General features: G+C 35.0%; 1 protein-coding gene and 1 long non-coding RNA gene across 3 annotated transcripts in view; one reads left to right on the top strand and one right to left on the bottom strand.

Moving 5' to 3' along the window:
* Positions 1–8,999, top strand: part of STYX (serine/threonine/tyrosine interacting protein) — a 37,853-nt gene extending 28,854 nt beyond the window's left edge. For both annotated transcript variants that reach the window (XM_034992830.1, XM_034992831.1), the window contains 2 exons: positions 6,667–6,760; positions 8,693–8,999. In XM_034992830.1, coding sequence (XP_034848721.1) covers positions 6,667–6,760; positions 8,693–8,766 — 168 coding nt within the window. In that variant the 3' untranslated portion in view covers positions 8,767–8,999. The remainder of the gene's footprint in view (positions 1–6,666; positions 6,761–8,692) is intronic.
* Positions 7,355–11,093, bottom strand: LOC118002402. Its single transcript, XR_004677041.1, has 2 exons — positions 11,015–11,093; positions 7,355–8,277 (listed from the first exon to the last, which is right to left on the bottom strand). It is a non-coding gene; the product is annotated as an uncharacterized LOC118002402 (long non-coding RNA).
* Positions 11,094–12,545: the final 1,452 nt, after the last annotated feature.

The raw sequence follows: 12,545 nt of genomic DNA, 5'->3' as shown, positions 1-12,545 counted from the left end.
CAATGGAAAAAAGACAGTCTGTTCAACAACTGGTGTTGGGAAAATTGGACAGCCACATGCAGAAGAATGAAACTGGACCATTTCCTTACACCATACACAAAAATAGACTCAAAGTGGACGAAAGACCTCAGTGTGAGGCAGGAATTCATCCAAATCCTAGAGGAGAACACAGGCAGCAACCTCTGACCTCAGCCACAGCAACTTCTTGCTAGATACATCTCCAAAGGCAAGGGAAACAAAAGCAAAAATGAACTATTGGGACTTCATCAAGATAAAAAGCTTTTGCACAGCAGAGGAAACAGTTGACAAAACCAAAGACAACTGACAGAATGGGAGAAGGTATTTGCAAATGACTTATCAAATAAAGGGCTAGTATCCAAAATCTATAAAGAACTTAACAAACTCAACACTCAAAAGAACAAATAATCCAATCAAGAAATGGGCAGAAGACATGAACAGACATTTCTGCAAAGAAGACATCCAAATGGCCAACAGACATACAAAAAAATGCTCAATATCACTCAGCATCAGAGAAATACAGATCAAAACCACAATGAGATACCACCTCACACCAGTCAGAATGGCTAAAATCAACAAGTCAGGAAACGACAGATGTGGGCGAGGATGCGGAGAAAGGGGAACCCTCCTGCACTGTTGGTGGGAATGCAAGCTGTTGCAGCCACTCTGGAAAACAGCATGGAGGTTCCTCAAAAAGTTGAAAATAGAGCTACCCTGTGACCCAGCAATTGCACTACTGGGTATTTACCCCAAAGATACAAATGTAGGGATCCAAAGGGGTACATGCACCCCGATGTTTATAGCAGCAATGTCCACAATAGCCAAACTGTGGAAAGAGCCAAGATGTCCATCGACAGATGAATGGATAAAGATGTGGTGTGTATTATATATACAGTGGAATATTACACAGCCATCAAAAATTGAAATCTTTCCATTTGCAACAATGTGGCTGGAACTAGAGGGTATTATGCTAAGCGAAATAAGTCCATCAGAGAAAGACAGTAATCATGATCTCACTTATATGTGGAATTTAAGAAACAAATCGGATCATAGGGGAAGAGGGAAAAATAAAACAAGATGAAATCAGGAGGGAGATAAACCATAAGAGACTCTTAATCATAGGAAACAAACTGAGGTTTGCTGGGGTGGGGTGGAGGGAATGGGGTAACTGGGCGATGGACATTAAGGAGGGCATGTGATATAATTAGCACTGGGTATTTTATATAAGACTGATGAATTACTAACCTCTACCTCTTAAACCAGTAATACATTATATGTTAATTGAATTTAAATTTAAAAAATTTTTTTAAATTAAATGAAAATAAAAAGTAAATCAAACAATTGATAGAAATTTCTTCTATTTGATTAAATAGTATCTGATTAAACTAGTTCATTTTTTTCTAAGAAGGAATATCAGAGATTGAAGAATGTCCTCTGGCTGATTCTATCCAGTTATGTATGCGGGAATAAATCTCACATTGAGACATCAAGAGCGTTACAAAATGGATTGTCTCAGGGGCATCTGGGTGGCTCAGTTGGTTAAGCATCTGCCTTTGGCTCAGGTCATGATCTTGGGGTCCTGTGATTGAGCCCCACATCAGGCTCCCTGCTCAGCGGGGAGTCTGCTTCTCCCTCTCCCTCGGTGCACCCCTCTCCCCCCACCCCCACCGGCTACTCATGCTCTCTCTCTCTCAAATAAAATCTTCAAAAAAAAAAACTAACAAAATGGACTGTCTCAGTTACCAAACTTTAAATTTTACTTTTTTTTCATTCATTTAAAACAAACTGGTATTTCTTACTCTAGCATGTTTATGTAAAATGTTTCTTTTTATTCTTTTTTTATAAAATACAAAACTAAGTTTCTTTGCCTTTTAATCCTGTTGTGTAAAAACATTGTCTTTTAGAATTTATTTTTGTATTTGTAAAAGTAATATACACATGTTAAAAAATTCAGCAATATATATACAAGTCTAACTGCATAATGTTCCTATATGAATATGTACAAATGTATATATGCATCACAACTTCGTATGATTTCTTATACATAAACGTTTTAGGTTGTTTCTAGCCTTTCATGATTATAAACAATATTGGGAGAAGTATACTGGTAGGTACATCTTTGTTTACATCTGAAATATACCTGTATGATAACATATATATATATATATATGGAATTGCTGGGTCAGAGGGATTTGAAATTTGATGTTACCATATAGTCTTTAAAAAGGGTGAAATAATGTAAACCACCAGGAAACAAGGAGTACCTGTTTCCTAGTAGTTCCTGTCCAATGCCAATAGCCAAAAGTATTTTATTAGATTTTCTGATCATTGCCATCATGGTGGTAAAAGTGGCAACTCTTGTGGTTTGCCCATTTTTCTATCAGATTGTTGGTCTTTTTCCTCTTTGTTTTATAAGAGCTCTTTTTATATTATTAAGTAATCTGTCTTTAGCCAACTGATTTAAAATGCCATTTTTATTATATACCAAACTCTGATCTATACATGGGTCTATTTCTGGACTTTGTATTCTGTTCCATTGCTCTGCTTAATGCTGCAACTGTATTAAACAGTTTTAAATACAATGTTATTATATAAATAACTTAAGGTATAGCTTAAGATTTCCTCATTAATATTCTTTCTAGAATTTTCCTGGAAACTTCTTAACATTTACTTTTTGGTGTGAACTTTGCTGGAAAGAGCCCTATATCTTTTTAAGTAACTGCTAAGTTCACAGTTGAAAAAGAATTGACACCTTTATATTTTTAGTCTTCCTAAGAATATATTCCATTTATTCGCATAACTATTTCCTTTAGTGTTTTAAAGTTTTCTTTGTGTAGAACATATGTATTTCTTATGAAATTTACAGTATCCTGTATTCAACATGGTATACTCAGCACCATAGGCAGAATTTTACTACAAGAAGTTATTCCTCCTCCACTTAAAAGCCAGAGGCCTTATTTATTATAATGGCTTATAAATCCCTACATGTGTAGTCCCTTACCTCTCAAGTTATAATCTACAATCCCATCTGCTTACTATGTATGTTCTAGTCACACTGACCTTCTCATAATTCCTTGAAAATACTATGCATGTTCTCATTTCAAGGCACTTGCTCTTATCTCCCCACACCTAGAATGCTTTTCCCCAAATATCTGCATGGCTTGTTTCCTTAATTTTCTTTTGACTACATTATTGCAGTTGCTTTCTAACAAGTATACTTGCTTCTGCCCTTACCCCCAAATCCCTACAAGTCAAAAGAAAATGTTAGTTTGGACCAAAATGGTAGTAGGGGAAGAGGTGAGAAGAGATCACATTTTGGATTTATTTGACTGTATAGCTGACAGGATTTGCTGATGGATTGTATGTGAAGAGTGGAGATTAGGATGATCTAAGCCTTTATGGAAGATATGGAAGAAACTGCACGAAAAGGTTTGAAGGGAGTAAAATCGAGTTCAGTTTTGGTCATCTTAAGGTTGAGAGGGCCGTTAGACAATAGGCAGTTATATAAAGTCCAGAGTTCATGGGAAAGAACCATGTATTTTAGGATTATCAGTATATAGGTGCTATTGAAAGCCCTGAGACTAGGTGAGATCACTAGGGGAGTGCAGATAGAGAATAATATCCAAAACAGATCCTAATGCATTCCAACGTGTAGAGGGTTGGGAGATGAGGAATTAGTAGAAGAGATTGAAAAGAATGGCCACTGACATAGGAAAGAAATCAGGGTGGCTTGTTGTTTGGGAAGTCAAGTGAAGAAAGTGTTTGAAGAAGTAGGGAATGGGGTCACCTGGGTGGCTAATTTGGTTAAGCGCCCAGCTTTTGGTTTCGGCTCAGGTCATGATCTCATGGGTCATGAGATTGAGCCCTACACTCAGTGGGGAGTCTGCTTGAGATTCTCTCCCTCTCCCTGCCCTCTTCTCTTTCTCTCTCTCTCTCTCTCTCAAAATAAATACATAAATCTTAAAGTGGGGAATGATTCACTGTATCAAAAGCTGATAATAAGTTAAATAAGATAAAGGCTGAGAATTGACATTAGTTTAGGAACATGAGGTCATTGGTGGCCTTGACAAACAGGTTTTGTGGATGGGGGAGGATAAACATAATTGCTCAGAGTTCAGGAGAAAATGGGAAGAGAGGAATATAAATAGCAAGAATAGATAATTTTAGGAATTATACTTTGAAGGGGAAAACGACAGTAGTTGGAGGGGAAACTAGGGTTATTAAGGAGGATTTTGTTTGTTTTCTAAAATGATAGGAAGTGTAGTATATTTGCAGTTTGAAACAGTCGAGGAAAAAAGAGAAAATTGGTATTATGCCAGAATTAGTATGGTCTGTTCTCTTTGTTGATTCTATTATATTCATTCATTCATTCATTATTTCTGTGGGTTTTTTCTCTCCCATTGAGCTCTAATAGTTTGTATGTCATCTGTTTCATTGTTACATTTCTTCCATGAGTCCTTTTATTTCTTCTTTGAACTCAATTTCAGAAATGCCATACTCATTGGGCACCTGGCTAGCTCAGTTAAGTGTCTGCCTTCGGCTCAGGTCATGATCTCAGGGTCCTGGGATCCCCACATCAGGCTCCCTGCTCAGTGGGGAATCAGCTTCTCTCTCTACCCTTTCCCCCTGCTCGTGCTTTCTCTCTCACTCAAATAAATAAAACCTTAAAAGAAATGCCATACTCATTGATTTCATGGAGAATTAATCATTTTCATCTGCTTCATGGTGCAGTCTTGGCACTGTTCTTAATGTGACTTTGGGTTATAAAGTTGCTTTTTTCCCCCTTGTGACATCTTTACGCTAAAACTACTACTACTGGAAGTATTCTTGGAACAGCTATTTGCCCAACAATAAAATTGTGGGAGAGGAACCTGGATAGTGGTTGGGGAAGGCAGACAGCTTAAATTTTCCTACTTGTTTTGGAAATCTTTCTCACCACTTTTCTCTGGTGGGTTAACTTGATGAGTAAGAAGCAGAGCCTCTTATGTCACAGGATTTTCTTGTTTGTGTTGATAAACACAGCATGCACATTAAAACCACCCGGGGGAACCTAAACCAATTAAATGACAATCACTGGGGGTGAGTCTTGAGCATATATGTATTTTAAAACTCCTCAGGTGATCCTCCGGTATAGCCAGGCTTGAGAATTACTGGTTTCGTTTTTATCTTTAGCTAAGATCAGATACTTGGCTACATACATGTACCCTGCTTCTTGCAAAAACGGCATGTGTGGGCATTCACATTTTCCTTAATATGCCCTACCTCATCCCCACAGCCCACTCATATTTCCTATAATACTGTGTAAGGGCTTGTTAGATTTATCTTAGATCCACCATCTTTTTTTGGAGCACTTTGAAATGTACCCATTCTGCCTAATTTCTGCAATCAGGCATCTTGTATGCCTACCTTGGTCTGGTTCCATTTAAAAATAAATGTAATACACATACAGAAAAGGCATAAGATGTAAATAAACATCCATGTAACCACCATCAGGTCAAGAAATTGAACATATGCCAGGATCACAAAAGCCCTTGTGTTACCCCTTACTAACCACAAACACTCTTTCTCCTTTTGTAAAGGTAACCACTATTCTGACCAATTTGTAATCAGTTCTTTTCATTCTTCTCTTATTCAGGGTTATGGATGTTTCCTACTTTCATCAGATAAGGAGTTCTCTATTTTTTGTTTTCAGAAAGGAGAGAGGGATAGGAATGCCTTTATTCTTCCATCTTTGGAAGTAGAGGACTATTAATTTTTTTTTTTTAAGATTTTATTTATTTATTTGACAGAGACACAGCAAGAGAGGGAACACAAGCAGGGGGAGTGGGAGAGGGAGAAGCAGGCTTCCGTGGAGCAGGGAGCCCGACGTGGGGCTTGATCCCAGAACCCTGGGATCATGACCTGAGCCAAAGGCAGATGCTTAACAACTGAGCCACCCACGCACCCCTAGGACGATTAATTTTAAGGAATTAGAAAACCAAATATATATTTGAATCCTTTAAATGCTTTATATTACTCTCATTTTATTTTCAACTGTATAACATTTTATCTTCATTGAATTTTATTTCATTTTATTCTTACAATTATTTTATGAGCGTTTTGGGTGTGTGTGTGTGTGTGTGTTAACAGAGAAAATTAGAGATCATATAACTAACACCCCAGCGGCAGAGAACAGATACTGCCTGACTAGCAGTTCAGTGTATGATACCCTAGTGCAAGCTGTTAAACTGACTTGATTTATAGTTTCTTCAATAAATGTGAAAGTATGAGATAGGAATTTTATTTTAGTTTTTAAGAGATAGGAATTTTTAACTTGCATTTCTCCTTTTAAAAAATATTTATTTATTTGAGAGAGAAAGGAGTGAGTGGGGAGAGTGGCAGAGGGGGAAGGAGAGGGACAGGCAGACTCTGTACCGACGCCAGGCTCCATCCCACAACCCTGAGATCATGACCTGAACTGCAACTAAGTCAGCCGCTTAACAGAATGAGCCACCCAACCCAGGTGCCCCTAAACTTGCATTTCTCTTACAACAGTATGGCACCAGATATTTCAGTATAAACTAAGAATACCGATAATAATATGCATTAATCACTCTTTTGGTACCCAAGAATCTCAATGTATATTCATGTTAATTAAATATTTTTTAGGAATATGAAGCCATCTACCTAGCAAAATTAACAATACAGATGATGTCACCACTCCAGATAGAAAGGTCATTATCTGTTCATTCTGGACCCACAGGTAAGGATTTTTTGTCATTTTGGAGAAGGTTGGAGAGAAAGATGATGGTATAAAAGGTAGAAAGCATCTTTTGCTCTTTACAAGTTATACTGAACAATTTAAATTGTTTAGAAAAGTTTGGGTAGACTATTGAATTTCACACAAGATAACTGCAAATTAATTTTATAAAGACTGCATGTATATTACATTGAGCTGCTGCTGTGTGTACACCACTGTACCTGGTTAATAGAATATATTAGCTCAAAGATCAAACTTCTCCTTGGTTTAGTTTAAGTCTTTAAGTAGTATAACTGCTGTAAAGATTAAAATAAGGGATCTGGAGAAGGGGCTCTAAGTATATTCAGGCGATCTTAATAAAAATAAGAGGTGGTTAATAAATAAAAGCAAGTTTCAAATTAAGTAGGGTGACCAACGTGAGCCAACCATTTTTCTCTTGTCATCAGTATTTCAATCCCTTCTCCCTTTCTTCCTTATGTCAGAGTACTCCCTCCCCTATTTTCAAAGTTAATGATCCAAGCATGCGTTCAAAATCTTTTAACTTTTATCTTCCTTTTCTAAGACCTGCTACCCTTGTTTGTCTCTTTTTTTACTGAGTCTCGTTCTATTTCAGGTCCATATTGGCCTCCTATCCAAACTCTTACTTGGTCTGTTCTAAACATTGTGGCCAGATCTATTTTCACAAAAGATAGTTCTGATGTATTTTTTCCTGTACAGAATCCTTCATTGGTTTAATTCCTAGAAGAAGACATAGAGCATCATAGTATAAGTAAGGTGTTTCTGATCTTGGTATCTCGCAGTGTTCCTCTTTATATAGGCACTCCAGAAAACTGAACTAATGGTTTCATTTGTGTTTTTTCTCCACCAAGAATGCATAACATTCAGTGTCTCTATCCTTAAAATCTTAGTTTACATGGTTCAAGAGAAATGAAGATTAACTTAATCTTCCTCCAGTCCCTAGTTATTTGAAACTCCTATAGAACTTTATTTGTACCTCCTCACTTTCTGCTTTGCATTAGTTATTTATTTCTCATACCTCTTAGGTACGGCACTTAATCTGAAATTCAGCTATAGCCTGTATTTAGCTTTATGGCTAGCATATTTTCTGCTTCATTCCATTGTCCTGATACTACCTTTATATCCTTATTTTATTAATCTTACAGTGAAATGTTAGTTTCATGTTAGAATCCACTCTAAATTAACATTACCATGATTTAGCACAACCTTTTGGGCATAACTTTAAGCCTGTGCCATTGTTAGGCAGATAACACAGCAGACCCTTTACCAGTTTAGTTGTTCCCCTAAAGTTTCCCTCCACTGAGACTCAAATTTTTTTATTATAACTGTTGGTCATGTAGTGATAGCTTTGATTCAGTGTGAGAAATTTCTGTACTAGCAGACTCTGATGTAAAGAGTAGATAAAATCTCCTCTTTATCTCTTGCATACCATCTTTTCTCCCAGCTGTAGACTTCTTGGTAATAAAACCACAGCTTCAGTGGAAAAATATTTTTGGCAGTGTCTGTGAAAGCAAAAAGATAATTATATCTACAAAATAAAATTGTACAAATATAAAATTAATCTCTTAAATTTTATGTTCTAAGTCATAGGTTTATGGTAGCTAAAGAACTTGGTAACCAAACATTTAGGTACCATAATCTCTTTAACAATTCTGTTTTCAAACTGTTTTAAAAGTGATTGTAATACCTAACACATAGTTAATTCTCAAGAGGGGAAATGTATCTTGTTATGAAGATAAAGGTTCGGTTATTTATATCAAAAGAATTTACTAACATTTTACTAAAAATTCAGTCATGGAATTCTCATAGTGCATATACATAGTAATGCTTTATGAAAATGAAGTTTTACTAGCTCTAACATTCTAACAAATGAGTTTAAGTTCCCATTATGTGTTATATTTGTGCAATAATTTTTAGGCAGTTTGAAGAGAACACATGAAGAAGATGATGATTTTGGAAACATGCAAGTGGCAGCTGCACAGAATGGCTGACTCAAGCAACATTAGAGAGGATGTGAATTTCTATTTGGGAAGAAGAAGATACTAGAGACAATAATAATGTAAAATGGTAAAAACACAAGTCATATATATTTTTTTTTAATTATATGTTGCTTCCAGGCGTTTCTCTGCAACTTGTTGGGCAACATTTTAAGATGTTGGACTTCTGCAATAGATGGCACTGATGGTTTTACTCCTTTCTTCTTTTTCTTTTCTTTTCTTTTTTTTTTTTTTTTTTTACACTTTACAGTTTTATTATAAACGAAGAATTTTGGACTTGCAAAGAGGTATTATTGCAATAATGCACTTTTCATACTTGAAATTTATTTGTATGATATAAAGTTATTACTTTAAACAAAATGCAAGTTAGGGGGGATTTGTTTATAAAATCTGGGTAATTTATAACGAGAATTTCCTAAAGTTTGCTAAAAATTCATTTTGTGTTCTATAACATTTTAAAAATAATTTTACAGTTCACTTTTATGATGGAACCTCTTACGGAAACATTAACAAATGCAGGAATCTGCCACATTTCTGTTTTAGTAGCTTCATTACCCTTTTATTTTTTTAAACTTAATACCTTATTATCTTTGAATCATAACATAAGCTAATTCTTCTTACTTTAACATGATCCAAGTATTGCTTCCATTCCTGTTATCTTCCTAATTTGTTTATTCTATAGAAAAAAAAGTTTAATGAACAAAAGGAAGATATTTTGCTTGGTAATACCAGATACTAAAAACAAGAAGTTTTAGACTTTTGAGTCACTTTCCTTTTTTCTTCAAAAGCCAAATGTTGTGTTTGTTCTTTTTAGAGTTTGTTTAGCCCATTTTTTCTTTGTCCAAAATAGTTCTAAGTAGAATAACCAGTGTAGCACTATTTTTTTCTAAATGAAGCCCAAAAAAGAAAAGTGCCTTGCATCAATAAAAAAATTAAAAAATAAATCTCACGACCTTTAAATTAGTTTGTAGAACAGTACAAAGTTTTAAACATTTTTCTGTAATTTTTCTTTTTAACTATAAATTAGTTAAAACAGTCTGAGGCTTAAAGAAACCTCAGTAAATTATTTGGAATATGGAACATTTACTCCTTCATTTTATGTTGTCTTAATGATTCTGTGAGGTTGTTCTGGCTCAGCAGCTTTTCTTTGAAGATGCATTTATTGGGGAAAGTGGTTTGTGGGAAACTTCACTGTATTTAAAATTAAGTGTTTTAATTCTTTACATTGAGTTAATCCAAATTTCCCCCATAATTTGCATTAGCAAAGTCACTTTATGGATCCTTAATTCTCCATATTTTTATTTATAAAGATTGTTCTAAGAAAAACATTTTTGCTATTTTAAGTATGCCATGAGGAAGGAGAGGAGTGTTTTTAACTTTTTGTAGTTGATTTAGGGTAGCACAAACAAAACTCGTTTATATCTCACTTTTCTCAGTCCTCTCTCGAGGTGCTTTACTGATGGGAATGATTTCCATACGTTCCCTTGGTACCAGTAGGTACTATGCAAGATAACCCATTACACCAAGTTACTTCTTTGCTTTCTTGCCTGCATTGTAAGATAATACAGTAAGTGCTTTTTTTTATCCAGCATAACAGGAGAGTGGAAATTAAAATTGCTTTATTAATTAAGAGTTAATTCCTGTTGACCCAGATGGTATTCCTCTTCTAATCCCTTCACCTATTTACTACCCTGAAAACAGCCTATTAATCTCATTGTGGTCTTGTATTCTGTTGTGTGATTAGGTCATTTGGTGTGGTAGTCTATAGTAGAGTCAAGATTTGCATTGTGTTCAGAAATTCCACTTGGCAGGTAACACAGCTTTCCTGTATTTGGATCACTACATAGGTCAGCAGAGATCTCTCTTGCAGTCTAATAATCTATGATGCTTCTTCGTTCGGCAGAAACGCTGCTTAAAAGAATCTTCATTATAGTACATTTAGGTTTTAAAATGAGGGAGTTAAGATTTTTAAAATTAGTTTCTTAAATACACATATCCTCTCTAGTAGTTAGGCCAAAAATACAGATTTGGTCATTTACTAATTTAAAGCTGGTAATTTTCCACTTTTTCTAACCACTGTAATTTTTATGTTGTCACTAAAGTGCCTGCCCAGCACTGTATATTAAAGACTGTCTCTTGAACACTAGGAAAAGGGACTATCATCTTCTTGAGTACAGTACTAATGGGGACAAAACATGAAGTTTATTTTTTCTTTCATGTACAAACACCCCGTTTGTTTTACCTTGGATCCATTCTTCGACCTAATGTTCAACCACTTCTGGTAGTTCTTCTAGTCTTTCTTCTGTTTGGTTCCATTTTTGGAATTCCTTTATTTCTACGGATGTTTTGTGATAGTTACCTATAATACATTTAACCAATCATGATTTATTTTCTGAATTTGAATAATGTATGAGTGATACAGCATCCAATTTTAAATATGTAATCTGGGCAAGGATTTAAACTGAAATTGCAGCAAAACAGGAAAACTGCTTTACTGTCCCACTTTAAAAGTATGAAACAAATATTGAAAATATTCAAACTGGAATGGCAGTATTACCTTCTAATTTTAATTAGTTCATGTTAATTTCTTATCCATTGGGTGCTTGTTAAACAGCGGTTAAACCTTTATTTGTCTCTGTGGTGGAAATGTTAAACCGGGATAGCTTTTGCTACCAACTCTCAACTGTTTAACTTTTAAAGCGGAATATTTGTTTTGTGGGGGGAGTTTGTGCTTCATCTGAGTTTAGAAGTAATGTCAGAAAATGTTAAGCATGTCCTTTTTAAGAAAATATAAGGTTTCTAATTGTCTTATTACCATGGTAATTCAAGTGAATTAGAAGTATTTAACTGCAATCTTGAATTATAAAGTTGGGGTGCATATATATATGTATGTATGTGTGTGTGTATACACACACACACACATCGGGATCTCAACTTGATGTAAAGTAAATGAGCAGTTACCTGGCGGATTTTTTTTTAATAACTGGCTTAATCCATAATTCCATAACAAACTTAGCTTCACTTCAGTATTTACTTCATCTTTGTCCATTCAACAATGCTCCAACATGGAAATGATAGGAAATAGCTGAGAATTACTAAAGGATTTTATTTTAATTGATTAGATTAGAAAGTTTCTAGGATCTTTGAATGCTGGATTTTTTTTTGTCTTACCCATCCATGGCAGCTAAAAAAAAAAAAAAATCAAAATATTCAGGTTTACATGTTAGCTCTCTCATAGGGAGTTGCCATACCTCACAGTTCAAAGTGTATTCTATAGATCAGTAACATTATACTGACATGTAATTGCAATTTACTATGCAGCAAAATGATTCAAGAAAAATAACCTACAATGTCTATTTACCTTTGTATAGGCAATTGCTTAAGTTACTCTGCTTTTAACATTTGTACTTGGATAAAATGCTTATGTATGTATAGGAATGTCACAGTGCAAGATGCTGCTAGCCCAGGCACAAAGTATTAAAATTATTTTGTGAAGACTGGTGGTTGTATTAAAACTGTTGTGCCATTATACCTCAAAAAGATTGAAATGCTCATTTATACTGTTTATGCCTCAGAACTTCTTTAGATTATTGTCTTTTAGATAAAAGTAACCCAGGATGAATGAACAGTGGACGTTGAGAAGCACTTAAGAGTATTTTCCAAAACTCTGTGGTCACACACACAAAAATAATATGATCAGTAATCCAGACAAGGCCTGAATTTTAGCTCAAGAATATTTCTGAGATTAGTTGAACATATTTGGAGTTGGAAGT

Source organism: Mirounga leonina, unplaced genomic scaffold, assembly GCF_011800145.1.
Source record: "Mirounga leonina isolate KUSES-001 unplaced genomic scaffold, KU_Mleo_1.0 Mir_82, whole genome shotgun sequence".
Lineage (NCBI taxonomy): Eukaryota > Metazoa > Chordata > Mammalia > Carnivora > Phocidae > Mirounga > Mirounga leonina.
This window is presented reverse-complemented; position numbering and strand designations above follow the sequence as displayed.